At 46.0% G+C, this 25,017-nt stretch overlaps 1 protein-coding gene across 1 annotated transcript in view; it reads left to right on the top strand.

Annotated features, from left to right (window-relative positions):
• The window catches only part of LOC149352371 (uncharacterized), a 79,981-nt gene that overhangs the window by 42,001 nt on the left and 12,963 nt on the right, over window positions 1–25,017 (top strand). The window contains exon 6 of the mRNA XM_089577148.1: window positions 18,951–19,174. Coding sequence (XP_089433274.1) covers window positions 18,951–19,174 — 224 coding nt within the window. The remainder of the gene's footprint in view (window positions 1–18,950; window positions 19,175–25,017) is intronic.

The raw sequence follows: 25,017 nt of genomic DNA, 5'->3' as shown, positions 1-25,017 counted from the left end.
TTTTTGCTAACAGTGTACGTTGGTTGGCTGAGCTGTGCCTGCCATGCTACTGATCTGATTGCGTGTTCTTCTAACGGTCGGCCGGCTCTCGGTGATATTTTAGTGGAGCAGCTGGGTACTTCCTCATGTACAACGAGCTCCCGGAGCTTCCAACGCACATCTATACCCCGTGGACACGACACTTGTTTACAAGACAAGCCGCTAATTGCGACGCTTGGATCCCGAGTTCAGACCTCTCACCAGACTATCCAGCACCCTATGAGTTCCCCACTACTGCTCCTTCATACGCCTCGCATGCCTGGGTCATTTCAAGGCGGCAAATTGGAAGACGTTGAGGAATGGTTGGACAGCTACGACCGGGTCGCTAGGTTGAACATGCCGGACGAAGACAGACCGCAATCCGCGGAATGTCCATTTCGTCCTGGAAGACGCCGCCAAGATGTAGTTTGAAAACCACGAGTGCACAATCACCACCAGGCGAGATTTCTGGAGGAAGTTTCTCAAAGCAATCGGCAGCAGCGAATGATAGGAGAAGGCTTAATTTGCCTGCAGTCCAGTGCGCAGTGGCCGAATGACAGTGTGTCCATGCTCGTGGAATACATGACGCGGCTCTACAACCGCGCAGGTTCTCCAATGTTGAAAGCGAAGAAGGTGCGCCATCTTATGCGCGGGGTCGAAGAGCAGCTGTTCGTCGGACTTGTGCGCGACCCTCCAAGCACTTTGGTCTTTTTTTCTCAAGAAGCGACAAGCATGTAGCGTGACCTGCACCAAATGTTCGTGTATTACGGCCGTCCGGCGAATATAACTGCTGTGAACGTCCACATGTCGCTGCCCGGCACCGAGAGTGAGACCCACCATGAAGCTGTAAAGAGCATCGTGCGCGAGTAGCTGCAGATGCTTCACTCTGTCCAGCAACACCCGAGTGTCGGAGCCATCTCGGATGCTGTTCGTGACGAATTACATCGAGCGATGCAGCCAATTCAATCTCCTGATCTGCTGCCGTACAGCGAACCGCTACGACGCCCTGCGCAGCATCATCGGATTTCTACTGCCGTGCTCCTCCCGCACCTGTCAGCGATTCCCGAATTCACCTTCTCTCCTGGACGCATGACCGCCCGCAAGGAAAGCATACCGGCACTCTCGCCTCTAAAGATCAGTTTTTACCAGGTGTGGATGCGAAGAGACGCATGCCAACGGTGGCGCTACTTCAAGCTACTTTGGCCTACTTAGCAGAATATTCACGGGACACTCACATCTTCACCGGCAGCTCAGTTTCTCAGCAGACCTCCTCCTGTGGCCTTTATGTGCCCTCAACAAGTCAAATGCTTTCTATCGGCTGCAGTGGAACACGTCTTCGACGACAGCATAGCTTCACGGAGTTAAAGAAGCTGTCTCTTTATACTGCGCCATACCTCTGGCCGAAGGGTGAGTTACACGGACTCCAAAGCAGTGCTACAAACCTTGTCCAACCTGTTGAGGAACCAATCACTAGCTATTTTCTCACGACATTGCATACCTACATCATTTAGCTACTGCCGTAGGCCACTATACAACATTACAATGTATGCCTGCTCACTGTGGCCTTCTAGCCAACGATAAAGCAGGTGAAGCGGCCCGCAATCTTCTACAGCATCAAAAGCACAGGAGGATTTTCTTCTCAAAATCGGATGCGTCCCAACTGGCCAAAAGACATGCCCTATGATATGCTTATGAAGGAAAGAATCGGCTCCGGAAGTCACCGTCACACCACAACCCATTTCTCTTCTCATTCGGCCCATATCTTAAATGTAGACTACCACCCAGTGTTTATGCCATCTGGAAACTGTGTCATCTCCTTCTGAACGCCGTATTTAGAAACAGCTTGCGGTGCCTTTTAGGACAAATGAACAGTCCGGATGGGGTCAATTGCACCTCAATAGAAACAGTACAACATATTCTGTTCGAATGCTAAGTGTATGCCCACGGACGTGCGTACTCACCCAAGTGCCTTTAGCAGTGGACTGTGTATTCGGTCCCTTAGCCTGCTTTCTTAACGAGAGACGTGCAATCAACTTTTTGTTTGCCTATTTAGAGGACGTTGACCTACTCCACAAACGCTAATTTCTCATCAGTCGCACCATTACGCGCGCTTCATTCTTCATGTAGTGAACATCGTCACCCCCTTTGTAGGACATTGCATTTCACCGCTAAAGATCCCATAGCATTACTCGTTGATGCAACTCAGCCCAAGTTCAATGCCCATTTGTTTTTATTTTTTTCATTGAACTTTTTTATTTTTACTTCTTAAATATTTTGCCCGCCTCTGTCCTTCAGCTTTTCTATCCCCAATTTCCTTCCCCACCCCGAGTAGCACGTCAGTGAATTTTTTTTTCATTTTGAAAATCTCTGCTTTTAAACAAAGGGTTTCTCTCTGTCTCCTTGCTGAAGAGAAGCACGCTGTCAATTTTGGGCTGACCCTCCGATGAGAGCGTCCTCTTGAGGCGGATGGCTCATCCTAGTAGCATCGTGCATTGGCCTGAAATCAAATACACATCGCAGCAGGGCAGCTTAAACTAGCGAAGTTGGAGGCGCGCGACTGAATGCACGGCCGCACAAGCGCGTCTTCCTGGATCGAGTCTTCACGCTGGCCATTCTGGCGACCAGCATGCCGGGCACGCATCGCGTCGCGGGCCTATGGTCCACGCAGTAGGCCCCCATCGACGCCCTCTCGTCGCCACCCGGAGCCGCACCAAGGAGCAAGGCCTGGGCACCCTCTTCCTCCTCTTCCTCGCCCAAACCCTTCGGCAGCGCACTGAGTCGGCGACAACGGCGCGGCCAATTTTTCATTCCGAATGCAATTTGACTCAATAGCGTACATAAGAGAGCGTTTTACGGTCATTTCGCGGAATTTATGGTAAGCAGCGTTCAAAAATATGAAATGCTAATACGTAATACGGCATCGGCATTCTATTTTGTAGCGCCGGCGGCAGTGACGACGCCGCGCTGCAACTGCGTCCGAACGACTGCGCGGCGCCGCTTCGAACGGCCGGACGCGCGAGCGCGAAATAGGGCCGCCAATCCTTCAGCCGGCGGCCGCTGGCTGCGAGCCTTCCGACCAAGCAGGCGCACGCCTGGAACAGCCGCGCGTACCCTCAGTGCCCAACGCGACGGGTGGAAGCTTCGGGGCGGTTTTACAAGGCTGGGCGTGCATTCCCGAAGATATGGAGAAAGTGTCCGTATTTTGGAGGTTGGGTCGGAGGGAGCTTGCAGGCTTTTTTTTGCTAGGTCAGAGATATTTATTTATTGATTTATTTTATAGGCTTATAGAGAAAATGGAAAACGTCGCGAAAATATCAGGAAGCGCACTTGCGAAAGCGTATTATGCTACAGCGAAGAGATTTCCCCGCAAAGGATGACGCAAGGAGGTAGAGTAATATAACGGGGCGTCCATGAGAATAATGCCGCTTGAAGTGTTGAAAGGCACTGAGCAGGAATTTTCGCCTCTTGTGTGAATCTCTATTGATTTCGTAAGTAGAGGTAAGTGCGGCAAAGCGCGACATGGTAAAAAACGTGACATTTTGCTACTTAACGTCCTAAATGTTGAAACGCAGAAACAATAAACGGATATTTAGCTGGCATCATCCGCCACCTCTTCGCTGCAAACCAACTTGAGGCTGACCAGATTGGCCTCTTCTGAGCAGAGGAAAAAAGAAAGGTGAAGTCAGCCTTGGTGAACGTGATAGCTGCCGGAAATGTCCGAAATTCTGCAGGCCCCATTTTTCAAACGTGCGCAGCGCAGTTGCCGACCGAGCACCCTAGATTAACGTAATTATTTATTTATTACCGTTGTTTAATGGCCTTTCCTCATGCAAAATTTAAGAATGTTTCCGCCTCACGTTCTTGCGAGGGAATTATTTTAGCAGAAAGTTACACGTGGAGCAAACTTCGACATTGGTGTTGTACAGCAGAGACTAAGGTAGCGTTATTGGTTTTATAGCTTGGTCCAAAACTTTGCCCTTGTTTTATCGCTATTGTGGACGGCCTCAACGTTCAAAAGATAAACATCGGTAGCCCAGTGGCAAGAAGGAATCATGAAGAAAGCTCCGGACAGCATCAAGCAATATTGCCGTTGACACCAAGCGTTTTGGTCTCCTCTGAGACGCCCTTCACAGAACAGTAAAGAATGCGACGAAGCATGAGGGGAAGAAAATAGATAAACTTTCTGTACAATCTAAGCGCTGCGCTCTTTCCCGAAATCAAAGACAGCTAACTTACCACACATTGACAGAGGAGCAAGCTCTTATCGCTCTGACCTCAGATGACGTCCTAACGCGGCTGTTCAGATACTGCGAATCGAAAAAAAATAGTAATTAATTTTTTTGTACATACTGCCTCCCCTATTGCAGGAGTAGGGATATTAGACACATATAAAAGGTGTTCATACATGCATTCATTCATACACATATACGTTACATATATGCGAAAGTATCTAGAAATTATGATACAAGGCGCCCATGCAGAAGCATCACCGATCTTCGATGACATCCAGAAATTGTTGAAACGGAAGTGAACGGATTTCGCCAGGCAAGGAGCTGTAGCTTTCGACGACTCCTGGAAAAAAGTGCATTCCTAAATAGAAAAAATATTTAGTGGCGCCTCCTTCATGAACGGTTAGAATTGTAAGGACGATTATAATACTCCCTAATGAGGAATTTGAGCGCAGCTCTTTAAGTGTTTTGATCTTCCGATATATTGAGGTAAAAAATTCGAGAGATACCTGTATGCATGCACAGTTACAAAACACTCTTTTTTCAAGTAACACTCCTCTCCCAGTCTTTGATTGTCATGAGGTGGCTTTGTGGTCGGAGAAATGAATGGGGATATGTTCAACCTGCTGCAGCAATGCCTGGTTCATAAGCGGACGGTTTATACTAAGAAGAGAAAGCTGCGAGTAGAGTGGCCTACGCGGACAATCTATGGCGTGCAAACACATTTCACAGCACCGTCCTTCAATGGAGCGAAGCGTGGCGCGACTGAGACGGGGCAGCGCGTGAATGCGCGTGCCGCCGCAGAACAACCTCCGCTCCCTTTGCCACCCTACTTCCGCACATGCAGTGGAGACGGACGACGGCAGCGACGGTTCGCGCGGCGCGCACCACTCTGGCGCCAACCAGTCGGCACAACCTGCACAACCGTAGCGCGCTCGCGTTTCCCTCGCTCCCCTTGCGCTCGGTTACACCGACGGCGACGGCGACGCGGCCCTACCCACGAACGGGCGCAGGACGGGCGCTCACCCATCCTGTCATGTCTGTCTGTGTGCTCGTCTCCAATAAGTAGTGCCCAATTACTCGTCTAGAAACAATGCAACACCAACTAGCCCCTTAACGTGCTTTATTAAGCAAACGTTGAAGCCTGGAGGGGTTATTTCGACGTAGTATACCATCATGTAACTACGTTTCAGGGACACGAAGGATATGCGGGGAATGCGACGAAATTAGCAAAAACAAGCTTGGGAACTTGCTTATAAGACTTGTAGCACTAATGTTCAACACCATAAAATTATTAAGATTAGGAGGTGGAGCAGGAGGGAGTCAACAAGAACACACGTGTATGATCTGTCAGTTTAAGACTAGGGCCTGTTATCGGAACATTTGACTATTGCATTAGTTGCGTCAGACCAGTTGTAACGCATTTAGCGATAAAAATATGATCACAACTGATGCGAATTTTCCTGCCTTTTTCCCTGAAAGAAGTGGAAGCATCCCATAGCGTTTTAGAAATAAAAGGTACTTTATCCGAGAGGTAGTCGGTGAAGCGGACATTCAGTCCTAATTTCGAAGCATTTTTTTAAGATTTGTATGTTGTCATGGAAGTTTTGTTAACTTAACGATGACAGGATGTGAAGAGCCCTGCTTATTTTCACCTAGCCTGTGGCGCCTTTCAGTCATAGGACAGCTTATCTGCAGATTTTCTTCTAACAGCTTTGTAGTGGTTCACATCTGGGTTTAAATATTTTCACCGGCTGACTTCGGCAGTTCATGCAAGATAAGGTTATTTCTGTGGGGACGGTTTTCTAGGTTCTCATTCTTGAAGACAAGCTTCTTTACGACGTCAGTGAGTGACTGGAGCTGATAACTTAGTTCGAAATTGGATGACCTAGAAATTCTGGGTGGACGGGGAGTTGATTAGAGTGCAGTAATATGTAATTCGAAAGCTTCAAAACACTGGCTGACAGACTAATGGGATGTTTTAATGCCAGAAATGTCGTCCGCTATCTTTTTCTGACCAGCCAGCAACTCGGCAAACATATTAGTGACAGAGGGAACAACCACAGTATGATTTGTCACCGAGTGAGTAAGGATCGGAAGGTCACTGGACTGTGCACTGGTTGCTTTTTTTTTACTTCGGGCTACATTCTTGCATCTTTGTGGTCCAGGATTAGTTTTGACGTCCCCACTCAAAAGGAGGCTACTAAGGCAGTGCACCAATTCAGATTACAGTGGGGGCGAGGAAGCAGCAGTTAGAAACGATCATCTGAACAAATACAGTGCGCATCCTAAGGTAACGCGCCTACGCAAGAAGCAGACAGTTGATGAACATGTTGCAAGCGCTGCTGTAACCTCGCCCACAGAAGGAAGGCGTCGTTGGTAGAGCCTTATATTCACTGATGGTGGCATCACGGAGCAGAGCTTGTCGGTTAAGGGTGGCTCCAGATGTCGCAGTCGAAGCATGCGGGTTCCACACCATAGGCCGAGGCGTTCTTGGGCAGCCATGACTGTCAACCACGCCTGATATAGAATAGTCTGTCGATGGCAGCAAATTGTTCGCCAGCATAAAAAATAATAGAAATGGGGCGATTATTTGCAAAATTTGTGTTGCGTTTTTCCACACTATTCCCTGAAAGGGGCGAGCAGACAGAATGCCACCACCAGCAGGTATTTCACACTAAACGATCTCTAAATGGTTTCGTGTGCCGCACAAAAGCGAGAATATGAAATAGCTTCCGAATAACATCAAAATCTATGTTCGTAAAATAGACGGGTAAGCTTTCAGATCTGTGTTCATCTTAGCTTATAAACTTAACAAGCAGGCGGGCTACTGCTGACACCGCAGAAACAAACGCAATCCAACCTTGTGTCCTTAGTCAAGCCTGGAAAGCTATGTACAGTTAGTCACTGATTATCCGAAACTAATGTATATTGAGCAGAAGACTAGCGCATTCGATTTTGCAGTTGGATTCATCAGACAGGTCAGCTCAGCTATAGGTGCCGGTCTATCTTCCCGATTACATGCGAATAGTCAGCTAGATTGAAGGAGTTAGCTAAGAAGAATAAAAAGCGCATGAAAGGAGAGAAGTAGCCAGTTAAGCCTCTAATGTTTATTCCTTCACACTACAAAGAATTTGCGGTCAGAACTTAGATGTTCTGAAATCTTCAAACCTGTTTTCCTCAATGCTAAGGATTCGCCCCTCTGGTAGGAGATCCGAGGAATCCTCTCTGGAGTTCTGCACAGTCTCAATTTGTTCACCCTTACTCTTTTTAAATTGCCTTAACTTGAACTCCCAAGCAGTGTACGCACTCCTACAATGTCAGAATTGAGAAAACTTCATGTCACGGGCACTAATTACCACAAAAGTCAATTAGTAGGTGACCGTAGAGGCATACGCTCTTCGTTTTATCAGAAGGAAGGCAACAGTTAAAACGGAATGCTCATCAAGCTGCTCTCTGCGGACTTGTGAACGATGGCTATTGCGTGGTGAGCTTACCTGCAATCCCATTTGAGCACAAATAATTTTGAGGCTCACTCAAAGGAAATTGCAGTCCTTGTCACACTATGCTATCTTCCCATTCGATTACATCGACTAAGGTCTGAAGTGTGTCCTAATTAACTCCTAATCTTAGAGCGCGCTGGTGTTTGCTACCGTGTGTAAGGCATAACAATTCATTAAAATTGAAATCTATACCACTTGTCAGTAACAACTAAGAAGCCTCAAGGTCTGCACCCAGCAACGAGTGAAACGCATGACACAGTAACCAATGAAAGCCGAGCTCGGAAAAGGGCAAATTAAATGTTTAAGTAAATGCACTGGCAAGGGCTAAGGCTTATGCCCAGTGGGCAGAGAAGGTGAACTTTGCTCGCTGAATGTGTGAGAACCTCAGCGTGCACACCCCACTTCCAGTGGGTTTAAGGGCCTTGGAAGAAGAGCTAAAAGCAGCTGGAGTATTCCGCGCATGATTTCGGCGGTGTGCCACGACCTTCTGGCTCTCGCGAGGCCGGGTCAAGCCTGAAAGATGGGCGTGAATCGAGGACAGGAATGGGGCTTTTCACACAAAACTGCTTCCTTCTCTTCCCGCCCTCTTCGACCGTTCTGGGACGAAGCGTCTCGTCCTCGTCGCGGTGAAGGAAGCGGGATGGGTCAGTGCCCGGTCAGGAAAGCAAGCGCAAGTCGTTTGCGCCAAGGGATGAGAGCTCTTCGAGCAATAGCACAGTGAAAGTGCTTGTACGTTCCCTGTATTTGTGCCCTACAAAATTTATGGACGTTAGTGAATAGCAAAGGTTCCGTCTGCTTTATTGTTTCGTTTTATTTTATATACCACTGCCGCCCCTGCTTGAAGAAAGACCATATTGCAACAAAAAGGAAATTTTACGCAGAACAGAGAATGAACGTGGTTGCTGAATTGTGCACGCTGTGTAGCACAAAGTAGCACAGGCTACTCAACTTACAGCCTTGTTAAAATGTTTGGCATTAAATACGCGGGATGTACTTATCCCGGTAGTTGCTACGAAAAGACTTTCTCCGATTTCCTGCTTTAGTAGCCTAAAACCATGACTGCCCTGCGCGAAGACAATAGTAAAGAGGCGCGTAAAAAATATTTGTTTCTTTTGCTCTGAGCTTATCGGGTTTCATACGTATTGTTAGCGGTGCCACTAATGCACTGGTTGAATATATACCTTTGCGTCATCTTACAACCCGGATTACTCACAAGGTTGACAGATTGCATGAGAGAGTGGCCAGTATTTTCGAGTGTTACGAGACCGCTTATATAGCGTTCTTACTCCATTATATTTTAGTATAGCGACTTGAAAAGTGGAGCTGGGTGATCAGCGGAGCAGTATTTGCAGCTAACTGGCTTTAGCTAGGTGTTTAAGTAAAGCTCTCGTTTATGAAGCACACCTTAGTGGAGGGCTCAATATTGTTTCTACCACCTGCGGCTTTTCACGCGCACCAAAATCTGTAGTACAAGGGAGTAGTTAGTTTCTTCTGTACCGGAATGCAGCCTCTGTGGCCGGGAAAAGAACCCTTGAATACCCTTATAAGTAGCCAAACAGCGCAGCTAGCAATTAGGGGCGCGTGAAACAGTGCTTCTTCAAAATTGAATCTAATACGAATAGTGCATTTTTACTGCAGAATCAGGTACGAATCAGGTGCGCACCGATCACATTCGACTCGAACAATTATAGCACGGAATCGAGCACGAATCGATCATTTTTTAGGAGCATTAGCTACTTATGCGACTATTCGCACAATCCAAGCGATCGTGCTACGCCGATAAACGCTAGCGGCGGCGCAGAGGTACGGCGCTATAGTTTAAGGACATATAGCTACAGCTCTCAAAAGACGCAACAGTAGTCTCCACTAGGGGATGCGCGACATGATCTCAGTATATAAACTCTCTAATCGGCACATGATACGTGTAAGAAAATTACCCTTTTCTACTCGATACTACAGCAAATAAGCTAGCGCCACGTAGCTGGGAGGGGCGATAGCTACGCATGATTCATGAGCTGTGGGTTGAGTTTCAAGGTATGGTTTCCTAAATCTGTGTGAGCACTGCCGCACCACCCAATTTCGGCTTATATGTGAACATATATATATACATATAGAGGCTATATATGAACATTATGAACATCGCCACACGAATTGACTCGTTGCAACGCTGAACCCTCCATCCCAATTATACCCTAGCGGCAACATACTATGCACTGGTTATGGTGCTCGGCTGCTGACCCTAAAGACGCGGGTTCGATCCCGGCCGCGGCGGTTGAATTTCTATGAAGGAGAAATGCTAGAGGCCCATGTACTGCACGATGTCAGTGCACGTTAAAGAACCCCAGGTGGTCGAAATTTCCGGAGCCCTTCACTAGGGCATCTCTCATAGCCTGAGTCGCTTTGGGACGTTAAACCCCATAAAACTAAAACCAAACCTATGCTGTGGCGTGGGCTTTGTTTTTGAAACGGTCGACTAAAAAAACTACAGCGTGCTTTATTGAAACTTTGTGCCAGGTAGTCCAAAATCATTCGAAAACTTAACATATTCGATGCGTTTCGAAAAATTTTGGAATTGCGCTATTCGAGCGCACTGAATAGGAAAATATTGAATTTGCTAATCGAAAACTCAGAATATTCGTGCACCATACTTGTGATCTATCGCTGGAGGCTGGAAAAAAGAAATTCAGAAAGACAGCAGCGCACCGAAGCTGCATAATCATTGATGCGCAAACGCATTAACGCTCCTTATTAACAGGCCCAGCTATCTGTAGTACGTGGACAAAGTAGCGGGGAATTATGAAGCAGCATTGGCTCAGTGTTTGCAGCATTGGCTCTCAGTGTGCCTACACCGAAATGGGAAGGCTGCTAATATTCTGACACATCTAGGGTCAGTCTCACAAAAGCTGTTTTACGTAAGGCCGCCGCATGGCTGGTATACTAACTGCCGCTTTGGCTCAGTGGCGATGGCCTCTTGCCGTTGAGAACGAGTTCACGGGTTTGATTATCGGCCGCAGCCACCGCATTTACACAGACCCAGAATGAGAGAGAATGAGAGAGAAAATAAAAGTAAAGCGCCCGCATATTGACATTTTGGTGTGGAGCAAGGGCACTATAGGCGGACGACATTAGCCCGGAGCTCTCGTCTACACCATGCCTTGCAGCCCTAAGCGTTAGGTTTCCCCCTAAAAATCAACTAATAGCTAGTGTGGCTCCTCCTCTACGGAATTGCACTTCACACACCACTTCCCATGCCCTCTGATTCATAAAGAGAAGCGGCTTGCGCCGCAACCCAGAAAGTCGCGCTCCCCTGTCTCTTTGAGCTCGTCAGCTTTGAGAAATCGGGCTCCTCAGACTTATTTCTTCTAGCGTTGAAACTTGACTCACCGAGGCTAAATAGAGGGGAACAGGAGAGGTATTTTCTGTTGAACGCGCGTTAACCTTCAGTTTCTTGCGTAACGAAGGAGTTGCGAGCGTGGACAGTGTTGTGAAGCCGAAAGCCCGTCTTACCTCAGTTTTATCCCACATTTTCCATTGATGTGCTCACGTAACTGGACGAAACATTAAGACATAACAGACCCGTATTATAACTGGCCTTCATCCAAAATTTCTGCAGCCGTCTTTGCAGAGGCCGTTGTAAACTTCACGGGTGACTAAGAATTATCCTTTCGGGAAGTACTCGAGTGCTTGCGGTCTGGCTCCCAATGAAAAATACCAGTATCTTTTTATCATCAATTGACCGTGAGAGCACGAATCATCAGCGCTTCATCCTGGCTAACATTTGTGACAACGCTCCCTTCGATTTCTCTCATTTAATCTCTCATCATTGTTTACCTTCACTGCGAAGCAATTTTGCATTTTCAGTGGTTCCACCAATAATGTCCAGCTTCTCGACAACTTGAGCCACAATCGCCGGCATATCATTCATACATAAATGTTTCTTCTTTTCGGGCCACTTGCTTAGTACTGTCTTTATCTGTGCGACTGACCCTTCGGGGATCTTGTAAGCAAGCCCGCTAGATGGTTGCATATGACGGCGTCGTGCTCCCGTACACATTATTCGCGCACTAATTAATATTTGACCATGCTGCTCTCTCTCTAGACAGAACGTGTGATCTATGGTGGCAGCATGCTTGGTTTCTAACAATTGCCCCCAAGAATGGTGTTACGGCAACGCGTCATTGCATTGGCTAAATTATTTTTCAGTACACATGGTGCCGACCTTTGGATCTAGCTCGTACAGCCAGGCATCTTTTCAATATGGAGGCTTCGGTAGTGGATCCAATCTAAAATAACTGACATTCAAGGACCTACACCTCCGACAGAAGAACTTCTACTGTGCAAATTTAAGGTTCTCGGAAACACAAAATGTAAGGAACATTAATTTCTTATTGTAACGGAAGGAAGGTGAGGTGGCAGGCTTTACATCTGCTCCCGCTGGAACGCATATCAGCCGCACGTCGAGCGCGGCAACGAGAATGGGTTTTCTCATGCAGAAAGATCATTACCGCCAGAGCGACGATCAATTTATGAGGCGGTGGTGGGAAAGGGATGACACCGCAGTCTCAATAACAAAAAAGGAGCAAAGAAGGGACCTGGGACTGCATCCTATCGACTCCCTTGGGTGGGTGCGTCACGTGGGAGATAAATACAGCGTAAATTAGAACCAGCCGGATGTTCAAATCTTCAGCTCTCGTCGCATTTCGTCGCTGTCTGCCAGATATGTCTGAGGGTCTTCACTCGCGAAAACCGTCAGTAGACGGACACATCATGAACGAAAAGTCAATACTACGTCTCCATTGTACAGTCTGTTTGGCGCATGGCCACTGACGCCAAGTTTGCGTTTAGGTCGTCATTTCTGTCCGAGATAGCTTTAAATCGCTATGGCTACTACTGTTAAAAAGCGGTTAGTAGATACAAAGATTCTTTCGCGGAAGACGTGTGCATCACGCAGCTGAAGAAGAATCACAGTTTCTGCACAAAAAAAGAGAGTTTAGCGCTGGATGCAAACTGCGACGACCAAGTAACAGCAAATGCTAAAAGAGTGTCAGTTAGAATCACTAGAAGTAAGAAGAACAAAGCAGAAATTGAAACTTTTTTTTCTGATAATGAATGATAAAGTTAAAGTTAATAAACATCACTATGTTACACCTCCCCTGAAGCGTTGCCCTCGGAAAAATCACAGTAAGGTATTACAGCCTATTATTACACGTACTGATGTCTATCGCTACTCCTTTTTTCCCGATTGTGTAGAAATTTGGAGTCAACTACCAAGTGACGTTGTGGACCAAACAGATGTAGACAAATTTGTGATAGGTGTGAACGCGTTCCTGGAAGATTGCTGTGCAAATCTGTAATTCTGTGCATTTGAGTGTTTCTTTTTTTTTTAGCGAAGAGAATTGCACTTGTGTCTGTATATGTTTCCCTCCCTGTAATGACCCTCATGCAGAGGGTTAACAGTATGAATAAATAAATAAAATAAAATACGATAGGTGTTTTGGGAGGTCTTTAAAACGGTGACCGCTGATATTCCGTTGTCGTTAAAGTATCGCTGCTAAGTATACGAGCACACTAAGAACTGGCGACCTAGTGCATCGGGAGCTCTGGGGTGCGTTTACTGCCCCTAAATGCTGCAGCGGGGCTGATGCATCGAATATCCCCCTGTTAGACCAACAACTAAGGTAAAATAACTCCCCTCCCCACAACCCTTCCCGATCCCCTCGCTAACCTACGTCTCAGGAAGCACCCAGGACTGAGCATATCGTCTGCGTGCTGGGCCAAAGCGTCTCCCGCAAGATATTACATTCGCATTTGTGGCACATTCTGTAGGTAATGGCCATAGATGCCATATGCTCCATATCTTCATTTCTTCTTTTCTTTGGTGGCCATAGGAGACTGCCTTGCTCGGAGCCGCACGGGGAATTAGTTTGGTATTTGAAACCTGCTCGTTGTGCTTTTATTTTGGACAAAGACAAGCTAACAATCGCAGCGCAGCCACTAGCATAAGTTTACACGTAAAAAGGGCAACTTGTTATACCTATTCTAGTTCCATTTTTCCGGCTTCGGCTTTTTTAGGACAGAACCCTTGCTCTGTGTCATAACGTCATGATCGCGTGGGCCATTCTGGTCACGAACAACGCATTGTCTCCGCTCGTGATATGATTGTTCTCGGTATGTCATGCATGTCGTCGAGTACGTACGTGACGCCTATCGCCAGTAGTACCGAGGCTGCAAAATTCGCTTCTCAGTCGTAAAGTGAGGCGCTTATGCCACCTCTCAATCTCTGAACCTCTGCAAGGCAAGGAGAATCCTTGTACTCTTCTTTCAAGACCTTTTGATCTTGAGGGGAGCCGTGAGGGCTCCGTTATATGAATGAGAAGCGAACAAAGCACTCTGTTTACTTTTGGCAAAGACCGTACGTGCTACCTCGGCTCTTCTGAACAGGCTAATGAGCCCATTTCGCATCTAGTATAGGGCCAGAAGTGCTTAAAAATAATCTTCGCATCAATTTACCTTTTCATTTTCTGTGTCAGGCGTCTATGTGACGCGAACGATGGGCTTTAAAAGGGCACTAGAGTGAATTTTATACTGCATGCATGTTATAGACTACACTCAGTTTCGAAGAGCAACTAACCTCCAAAGCTTTTAAATTATGTCGAATGTACAAACCGGAAAACACACCTGGCGACTCTATCAGCTATCACCACGGTCCGTAACGAACTATCTCATGCCATTTATTGTAGTCGTCTTGCAACATATATGCTACCTACCTGCCGTTAGATATGTTCTATGAAAAAGCAGGAATGTGCACATCTTTTCGCTGCGCTCGGCACGGACCGGCAACTGCCCAGTGAATTTCGACATAATGACTGTGCAGACAATGGGCTCATCACGTTGAGTGCCTGATTTATAAATGGTCTCACTGGATGACGACGCGTTCCTCTGAAATATTATTCCTCTAAACGCACACATAAACAGTGAACTTAGTTCGGAGGCCCTCAAAGCCAGTCCATGGCAGAACATGAAATTGTGATTAGCGTCCCGTTGGCCGGTGCTGCGCGGTCTGGCCAGCCAGCTCAAAGCTGCTGGCCTAGTCTCCCGGATGCATATAGCCAGACATGCCGAAGGCATAGTAACTTCGCTAATTCTGTTGGTCTGAATGTATTACGAAGCTGAATTGTTAAAAACTTTGAAAATCTACATATTAACTGAGACATTTCGCCTGTACCTCTTGGCCTTCGTTCAAGCTTGCTACTATTATCGGTATTCATGTTGTTTCTTTCTCTCTCATACACACCTACACACGCAAAAACGCAGGAAACATACCGCACAACCACTCATTCCAGCGTGCAGATTTTTGTGCAAGGAGAAATTTAAAACGGTCAGTTTTACTGGATTCTCAGTCTTTTGTCTGCAGGCCTTACCTCTAAATACCGGCGGCATATACGCGTGACAACAGCTTAGGATGCGTATGCATTTCTCGGACTACTTTCGTGATATAGCACCTAAGCTAAAACTTTAATAAAAAATACTCTTAGTAGTCCTTTGGCGACTCTATCTGAAGAGTAAAGGTTTGTGTGCACAGAAATCTACTGCTTCTTAACTTCTAAAACTGATTTAGTGTCATCAGAATTCAAAGATGTGGGTTGAAGTTACCGTAAGCAGTACGTTTTTATCATAGCTGCAACGACCTTTCTATGTAACTGATTTGCCATGCTCTCTTAAACGCTGATTTGCGTGGGCACTGCTGAAATGAAAATTAGGCCCAGTGAGTAGAAGTTCCTCTTTATGCGACGTGGCGTCCACTCTATCGCGCGAGCACACGCGCATACACATGCGCGCACACACAGATGGTGTAGATAGGAGCCTATTTTTTATGGGTGACTCTTGGAGGAGCCGATATGCGGAGGGGGGGGGGGGGGGGGGGCGATCCCACTTGAACAATGTATTTCTTGCACCTTTGGTCGCAAAAAATGAGCTTCAGCATAGCTTTAATGTAAAATTTCTCGCTTGGGGGAGGGAGGGCCTGCTCCGTCCCCCTCCTTTAAAACCATTTCTGGTTTCAGACCAGGAATGACAGCTGCCAGACAGAAATGGTGGGCTCTGTATGTCTAGAAGAATGCATTTTTTCCCACTCTGGAATACGACTTATATTAAGCAAAGAAACAGGTTTTTTTTCCTTCATCGTAAAATTAAAGAAAAGAGCGAGTGTACAGTGGAGCTCACTGCAACGCTCAATCTGCTTTCTTTATGCGTTTCTTAAAACTCAACAGCCAGAATACGTCGGGGTGGTTTTCATGACGTCTCGAGTGATCAAAAATTAGTTGGCCAAAATTTTATTACCAGCTGCATCATCCACGCTGCGACTGCGCTGTTGATCAGAGCAGCTGACGATGCCGATTTCAAGTGAACCAAGCTCTGAATTTGTGGTAGATGACTCTTTGTTTTTTTTTCTTGCTTTAAAGAATGAGTGCACTAATCTTCCCTCACGCGAATACTTGGGGACGCATTAAGTAAAACACCAGAAATTCTGGACAAAAGCAGTTTTCAGCGAGAAGTGGTTTATTAACGCTATTTGTTCATATATCGTAACATTACACTGTATCACTCATCATACCCACAGATCTTCCCCCGTCAGACTTGACTTTTTTTGCTATTAACCTTTTTGCTATCCTCAAAAACGTTCCCCATTGGTTTTCTAAGGTATTCTGAGCTAGTCGGCGCGAGCAGTGGACAAACTTAAAGAAATATTTTGCTACGCATCGGAAGAATGAACCATTACCTTCGACATTTCCGTAACAGTGCCTTACAATGTTTCACAGGTGTCTCACGATTAAAATCGATGTCCAGGAATCCTGGACCTGAGCACATTCGCGCTTTCCATGTGAATACTTTCAATTGGCCTTCATTGGCCACTCGAAAACTCTTTAGCACGGGCTATGCTCGTAGAAAGGGGAAAACAGCCCATTTATATTTAGTAAAAAAAAAAAACGGAACACTGGGACTACCAGTGCTTAGCACTCCTGTTGGTAACCATGGAGACAGTCGCTTCAACACGAGGCTCATTGTGAGACTTATCATGTAAGTGGATATATTTTGAAAGCACGCCAACGTCTCCGCATTTATACCAGAACACATGTGGAAACACCGTGATAAATACTAGACATGTACTGAGTTTAACGCCCCGTAGTTACTGCAATATTGAAAATTGAAGGACACAATTAAGCTTCGCCTTAAGAGTATGACACGACAGCGCTAATGGGCTAATGCCCATGTATGCGGAATTCGTCATTTTCTGCTTAACATCCATAGACCCCTGGGAGACCTAATACCAGTTCTCACGGAGTGGCACAGCGCTTAAGCAATGCGTCACTGCCCTGGGTTAACAGGTGCTGCCACCGGCGGCACTTGCACGACCAAGGTTGCTTTTCCCGGGCAACCTCTCGTGACCAATCATTAACTGCCGCCTGCCACTGTGGTCAGTTCGCTCACAATGAAGTGAGCAGGTTGTGATGACGCCACAAGGTCACGTGACCTACCTAGGTGGGCCACCTAAGTTTTTTTCTCCTGGGATTTTTCACTCACAACGCCAACGACTTCACGAGACCAAGAGCCAACTTAAGAATAGTCTAAAATATGGCTCAATATTTATTAAAGTTTATCGCCACACCGACGACGCCTCCAGATTTCCTGCTGAACGGCAGCCTTAACGCTATCGCGTTAAAATTACGCAGCGATTAATTTACTGTCGTGAGCATGCTCACCATATTCAGCTGATTATTTTTGAAGCAAGGTTTAGTTATGTATCCACATATTGCCGAGTGTTCGGATTGACAACTGACGTGAGGAAGAATGTGAACCATGTCCACAGAGGAACCTGGAAGAACTTTGCCAGTAGCATGCCGCTGGAGGCGGCTCCATTTTTTATCGATCAAAGTTTCTACAAAACCGAATGATTAGCTTAGTGCGGCTGACACCAAAATGTCTGCCACCACTTCTTTACGACACTAACTACAGCAGCAACTACAGCGTTTCTCTTGAAAGGTGCACCCACTCCATCTTTTATAGTGGAACTGTGTTGGGCACATTTTCATAGACAGGGAAACAAACGGGCGAGAGCTCTGAAAAGGCTTGCTAATTCGCGCTACTCCTGGATTAGGGATGCTATTATTTATGCTTGCAAATACACGAGTGCTCCACTGGTGTCCAGGTGAGCTGAGTCCTGTACTGGCGTGGTGAGCTGTCATCGAAGCTCATGCATTACGGCGCTAGCTGTACAAGGGCCAATGGCCTATTGCACGACGTTTGGCGTCCGCAAAGGTGTGTGAAAGTTCGTGCGCATGCAACGCAGCAAGACCCCAGTCAGTGTATTTTCCTGGTGGCTGCTGACCGCACCATTCTGGAGTCGTGCCCCCGCAGAGTAGTTCCGCCTCAAGAAAAATTCACTGACCGGGGTCTTTTTCCACTGCGCGCACACACGCACGCACACGCGCACACGCACGCACGCACGCACATGTACGCACACACGCGCACACGCGCACACGCGCACACGCGCACACGCGCACACGCGCACACGCACACACACGCGCGCGCGCATGCACACGCACACCCAAACAAAACGCGGGAAGGCAGAATTAGTGCGGCAATAGAAACTTCCCCAACGCTCAATAAGAGGAGTAAAATCATGCGCCTATTTGAAGGATCAGAACAGGGCTGTCTCCTTTGGGTCGTAAATGTGACCCGCAATTCCTACTTCAAGATATTTAATTCATCTGACATTCCTCTTCATATAGCTTAAAAGACTGCTCGAAATGGTAAAGCTCTCAGTTCACCTCGTTCAACATCAAGTGTGACCTCTAAATATAGTTGCGAACAACAAGATTTACATCCCACCCAAAGCTGAAGCGCTTAGAGTCGCACCAGCTCTACTAGGCTGCATAATTGTGAACTGCTTGTGCAGCTGAGAGACGTGCGATTCGTTCACAGGCTCGAACGTGTCAACTCAGTTCCACGGAGAGAATCTAGACGAAGCCAGGCAACAGGCTACACAGACTTCTCAGTCAAATACCTTTTGCATCATCTTTTGTTGAAGCAGATATTAACACACTACGGCCACTTCTGCGCTGGGGCATTTTGCGGTTTGCATCTGTTGGGAATGAGATGGGGCTGTACTTTTCTCAACCAGCCTGCACTCGGTGTGCAGTCTGTTTGGTCGTGGTTCCGGCACCCAAGCACGCGGAGGCACCAGCTCGAGCTAGTGCTGGCCGTGATGCTGTCGCTGACGATGATGCCAGTGCTGTACATGGCTTGGGCGTACGCCTTCTTCACCGTGGCTCCACAGGTCAACTGGCTGATCGCGCTTGTGCTCACCCCCTACCTGATCTTCCAGACCTCCACCTGGCTCGGATTCGCCGCGTACAGCTTCTGGTAGGAGCTGAGTGCTTATTTCGCCATGTGCGGCTTGCGTTACTGCACCGCGCCAATTGGCATTACTTTTTTTTTTTTTTGGGGGGGGGGGGGGGGCCATGGTCATACAGTTACGGAGTCAGTAAAGACCAGGCGTGCAATGGAATGCTGTGCTCTTAATTTAAGTGGCTAATGAAATGTAACACGAGGTTAACAGACTAACGGAGAATTCTCGGTATGCGCACGAAAAAGGTTCATGGATCTACAAACGATTGTATTACCTGAGCACCTAATTGCCCTGGTCGCAAGTTTATCTAAATCGCAGATAAGACAGAAGGGGTTCCAGTCATTCGCATCCTCAAAATAAAGCAGCCGTTCGCTTCGCTACTCTGTCTATAGTCATAATTTTTGACAGCCATCGTTACTGGGTAAGTGCCTATTACTTGCTCCTCTGGAGCTGATTGGCTACATAACTCATCTGTACGATACAGCCTCATTCACCAAGGTATTGCAGGAAGGACTCGTAGTAAGAAGCATCAAGCAAAGCAAGGATACTAGAGAGATGGTATGCTGTGGTGTGAGAGGTTTAACATCCCAAAGACGAATATGAGGCCATGAGGGACGCCGTAGAGGAGTGTTCCGGATTCATTTCGACCACCTGGCATTCTATAAAGCGCACACACATCGCGCCGCCCGCTGCAATTTGTGCGTTTCGTAGCCATCGAAATCCACCGTGGCTGGGATTCAATCCTTCGTCTTTGCCCACAGCAACCGAACGCCATAGCCGCTAAGCCACCGCGGCGGGTCGAATATGCTAAAGTGGTACGCTCTGTAATCCAAGTTGAGGGAAAAAGCTTAACCATGGCGGTGTGAAAAAGCTTGACCATGGCAGTGCGCTCACGCATACACATACCAGAGCGCGCGTGGGCACGCAGTCGCATCAAAAGAGAAGAGACCCAGATATATTCTTGTACGCAGACTCACAACAAGAACAACAACAAAAAGCGATAGTGTTTCCGCGGAAACCGGCCAATGAGATATAGATTCGATATGAGCGGGAATTTGATTCCACTAGCCCCCTCTGCGTGGAATAAAGGAATACACAAATTGTTTGTGCGCCGGAAACTATACCCTGCCTTATTGTGATGATCGAAACACGACGAAGGATACGCAGACTCTGCACTGATGTCGTTGCGTAGACATAGACTATATGTGCTTTATGAAACAAACAAATGCGAATCATGTTTATCCACAGAGACGAACAAGACGAAGATCAACCTGCCTTCATTAACACTGCACTGGTCGTATGCTCATAAATATATATTAAGAGAAATGGTTTTATCCTGGACCAAACCAGCGATAGTAGTAACATTGCGTATAGCTAGGATTCTAGATAGAAGTAGCGTATATTCAAGCACGGTATGCATAATTTTTTTATAAGTAATTTAAAGTTAATATCCTTTCTGTTTTGTAACTACGTGCCTGTGATTTAACCTCAGTGGTGCCAACATTAAGAGAACCAAGAACTGGTTGGTTTATGGTTTATGGGGTTTAACGTCCCAAAGCGACTAAGGCTATGAGAGACGCCGTAGTGGAGGGCTCCGGAAATTTCGACCACCTGGGGTTCTTTAACGTGCACTGACATCGCACAGTACACGGGCCTCTAGAATTTCTCCTCCAAAGAAATTCAACCGCCGCGGTCGGGATCGAACCCGCGTCTTTCGGGTCAGCAGCCGAGCACCATAACCACTGAGCCACCGCGGCGGCTAGAACCAAGAACTCTAACTGTTTATGCAAGTAACTCGTTCCCGAGCGATGACTGTCCAAGACCTCGCAGCTGTAGTAAGAGCATTGTCTTGGTTCTCAGTCCTGAGCGATTTCCGTTTCCATCATCTCAATTTAAATCTTCTGGCGTCTAAAAGATTATAACCAGTACTAGTTTTCCCTAACGCAGATGAAAGTAGTAAATGAGCGCTGCCATAGATGCGTTCGCATCTGGGACAGAGTATGAAGCGTGCGTCTAAGAAACACCGACGACAAACGCAAGATGGCTTGTACTGAGAGATTACCGCGTTTTAGTGAGAAAGAGGCTGCTCTCCCTGAAAACGAAGCTTTTATTAGCTGGAAAAGAAAAAAAATGCTAGTATCGCAAGTATCGCTGCAAGTAACGCTGCCAGTGGTCGTTTTCACAGGCAAACTGCGATGACATCGTTTCCTTTTTTTTCTTGGTTGAGGGTCTCTCAGGCTAGGCTGCGCAGCCATTTCACTTCCAGGCGATAATCAGGAATCCTTTTTGTTACTGTCGGCAGCAGTTTGAATAGAGTTCTGGGAAGAGAATTTAAATTATAATTTTCTCAATAACAAGCGCGTCATTTGCTGCCGAACAACCACCATCAGCACAGCCCCAAAGAGCCAGAGAAACTGTTTTCATCAAGAACAAATTGTACTGGTTTCCTAGTGCCCCTCTGACGAATTGAAGAAGTTGGGTGGAAAGCGTTTGCCATGCTCGAAAGAGGAAGTATTTTAAGGCACTTCAGAAACGACTTCCTGTTACAGTTGCCACGCTTACCGCTCTTAAAGGCTCCGATCACTGAGAAAAACGTGTCATGATGTGACGGTGGAAATGAAAAGATCTTGCCTCATAGTGTAAGGTTTTAGCACTCCTGTATCCAAAAAGCCAGGATTTATAATTTTGATCTGGCGTTGAAATGGCATAAAACAAATTGAAGTGCCATCTTACGGTAAAACCTTGACATTATCGATGTATCTCACCGCGTGACCGTATCTCGGTAAAATATCACTGATTTTGTTTTTAGTGCATTGCTTTATTTTTCTTTCAGGAGTATTCGTGTTGTTTCATTATAGTTTACGCTCTTTCCAGTGCGCCTTTCGGCAAAATCAATGCTACCTTCGCAACGCCGATGGTGTGCTTTCAGATTTCGTCACTAGACGGGGCCGCAGTGTTTTTCATTGCTTGGATAAAGCGGTAACTACGGTGCTCTGAAACTTTCGTCGACGAGTCGCATGTTACTGTACCGTAACAGCTTTGAGCGTGGAGACTGAAATTGGCCCTACTCAAAACAATATAATTGCTGTTTGGCAGGTGAGAGTTGTATTAGTTTTTGGTGCATCATTTTTTCCGACGTGCAATCACCATCGCGATCGTTGACTATGGTCGATCCCCAGCATCGAGATACACAAAAACAAGAGCACGCACTGATGGAACAATTCTTTGTAAAACTCTTCACCATTTCTAACAAACCTATTGCAGAATTGGGCTCCTTAGACAGCAAGCTTTCCGTTGAGGCGAAAAAATTTTGTGCTAAAAAATTAAACGTTCCCTATGAGTGCTGCCAGTGTGTGCTCTGAGAAATGTGGTCTTCGTGCATTTCACATAAATAAACATGTATGTCGAATTAGTCGGCTGGGTGGGTGAGTGATGTCCGGCTTTAGAAGAGCTAAGGCTATAAGAAGGTACTACTATCATTTTTGGCAGCATTGAGCTTGAAATCTAAGAAAAGCCATTTTATTCATTTATAAATACACCAATGCAAACCTGAATTTCGGCAGTGTGGAATACATGGCTACAGATATTTAATAGGCAACAAAAAGATACCAAAAAGTAACATGCAAACAAAACTCAACAAAAAGCGCCAGGTGAAACAAAAATATGGTACTGTGATTAGAACGTGATGAGGTCACGCTAAAGATCACAGATTAAGGCTCGAGGAAAAAACATTGAGAGCAGTCAGTAAAACTGTATAACTGTCCACATTATTTTATTCACCAACAGTCCTAGGGAAGGAAGAAGGCTTAAAGTAGCTATGGCTAGTGGAATAAGAAGTTATGGTAAGGGGCGCCTCTGTCGTGTTGCATATCCTGTAGAAAAAGGAATTATGTGGGAAATATGTACTTTGTAATCTCTGCTAATCAACTGAAACAAACTTCAGGCGTAAAGTTCTATTTTTTGCCGGTTTACGCTGACAGTTTAGTCTTTGCAAAAAGAGATATTATGTAAGTGCGTCCAAAGAGGTTATAAATAAAACGGCCTTTTTTGTATGTTCTCAATCTGGTTAGTGTTTATGAAGATAGCGGTACCATATAAAAGCCGAAAACCAAATGTGGTTAGAATAATAGTTTTCTTAGCGATTAGCCGAACAGCAGATGTGGGAAATTTAAAGCTCGTCTCGGAAAAGAGTTTTAATTAAGAAAGCTTGTTACAAGATACATGTATTTAGTGCACTATAGATGTGCAATCCATAGCGCCAGATTCTTACAGTGCTCGAGTTCCGATACCATAATATTACAAGCTGAATGTATAAGATGAAAAGGATTCCTATTTGAAGTAATTTTCATAATTACAACTTTTTCAAAATTCACTGCCATTTTCAATATTTCATACCAAGAGGCAACATTTTAAAAGCCTAATTTAACTGTAATTGACCACTAGTGTTGTTTCTTCAGAGAAACCCTCAGCGAAAAAGTGGATGTGCTTAAAATGCATTTCAAACATACTGTATTAATTTCATATTTATTTCACATTTTTTGCCCCTATGCTTAAACTGCAATACGAATGCTTTCTAAGTATACTACCAATAATATTTTGAGCGTTCTTTAAAATATGTGAAAAGTACATTTTTGCCCGCTTAGCATATTTATAATGCCTTAAAATATACTAAAAATATACATTAAATACATTAGATTCAATTAGAAATAGACTAAATATATAAATTTAATACATTAAAAAACATTCACTTCGGCTTAAAAAAGGTCTGCTGGTCGGCTTCCCAGAATGCGACGGGTTAATGCTTCAACTGCAGAACAAATTGTCATCAATCACGATGTACTACATGAATCATCAATCACGATGTACTACATGAGATTATAAGGTCACGTGGCGGCATGGGAACGGCAAAGATACCTACACAGCAAACCATGATGGAAGTGCCGCAGCAAACAACAAATGCTCCGACAAGTGCCATACTTGGCTTGCCTTATATATACCCACCGAGATCGACGCACTATCTTGTCCGGTGAGGCGTTTTTTGCGCAAAGACTGTGGTCCCAAAAATTATCTGAGAAGTGCCCTACTGGTCGCGTTCGAATCGGGAGGCGATCTAGAACAGAATTGCTAGTGGAAACTTGCGCGAGAAATAGGTCAGGAGTCGAACTGTCAACCAACAGATACACGGGCGTCTAAGGGAGCCGGTCGACCTTGCCGGTCGTGGTCCTTTTCGCTGGCATATTCGGGCCCGGAAATACCCAAGGCGCCTTTGCCGGTATCATGCTATTACGTTCTCCGCACGCAGTATAAATAAGTGGTGATTACCTTCCTGCTAGAAGTTATCATAAACGAAAGGACTTCAGAACAGAAAAGGCTTGGGCAGGTTGGTAATTCGTTGCAACACAGTAATAATAGCGCGGGAACAACGCAGGCGTTCTCATCCCGTCTCGTCTTTGTCCTGCGTTATTCCCGCGCTATGATTACTGTGTTGCAATGAAAGGACGACAGGAAAGGGAGAGTTTTCACTGTTCCCTGACACGTCATTTCGAGCTCTAGATTGTTCCACGGTAGCTTGAAGTGTAATGGAAATATGTATACGCGGACTACCCATTTGTTCGAATCGAAATATACTTGGACACATTAATTGCGTATTTACGAAAGTACACGTTAAAAACATTGCCAACACCAAAATGCGATTTCCCTAAACTCGATTTCGAGCATTAGGTTGTTCAAAGGCAGCTCGAAGTGTGCTGCAAATATGCTAAGGCGGACTGCCAATTTGCTAGAATTTAAGTATTCTTTGGACCAATTAAGTGCGTATTTACGGAAGTACACTTCAAATACGTTGACAACGCGCAAA

This window comes from Amblyomma mixtum, chromosome 3 (genome assembly GCF_055824585.1).
Source record: "Amblyomma mixtum isolate Tamu chromosome 3, ASM5582458v1, whole genome shotgun sequence".
NCBI lineage: Eukaryota > Metazoa > Arthropoda > Arachnida > Ixodida > Ixodidae > Amblyomma > Amblyomma mixtum.
This window is presented reverse-complemented; position numbering and strand designations above follow the sequence as displayed.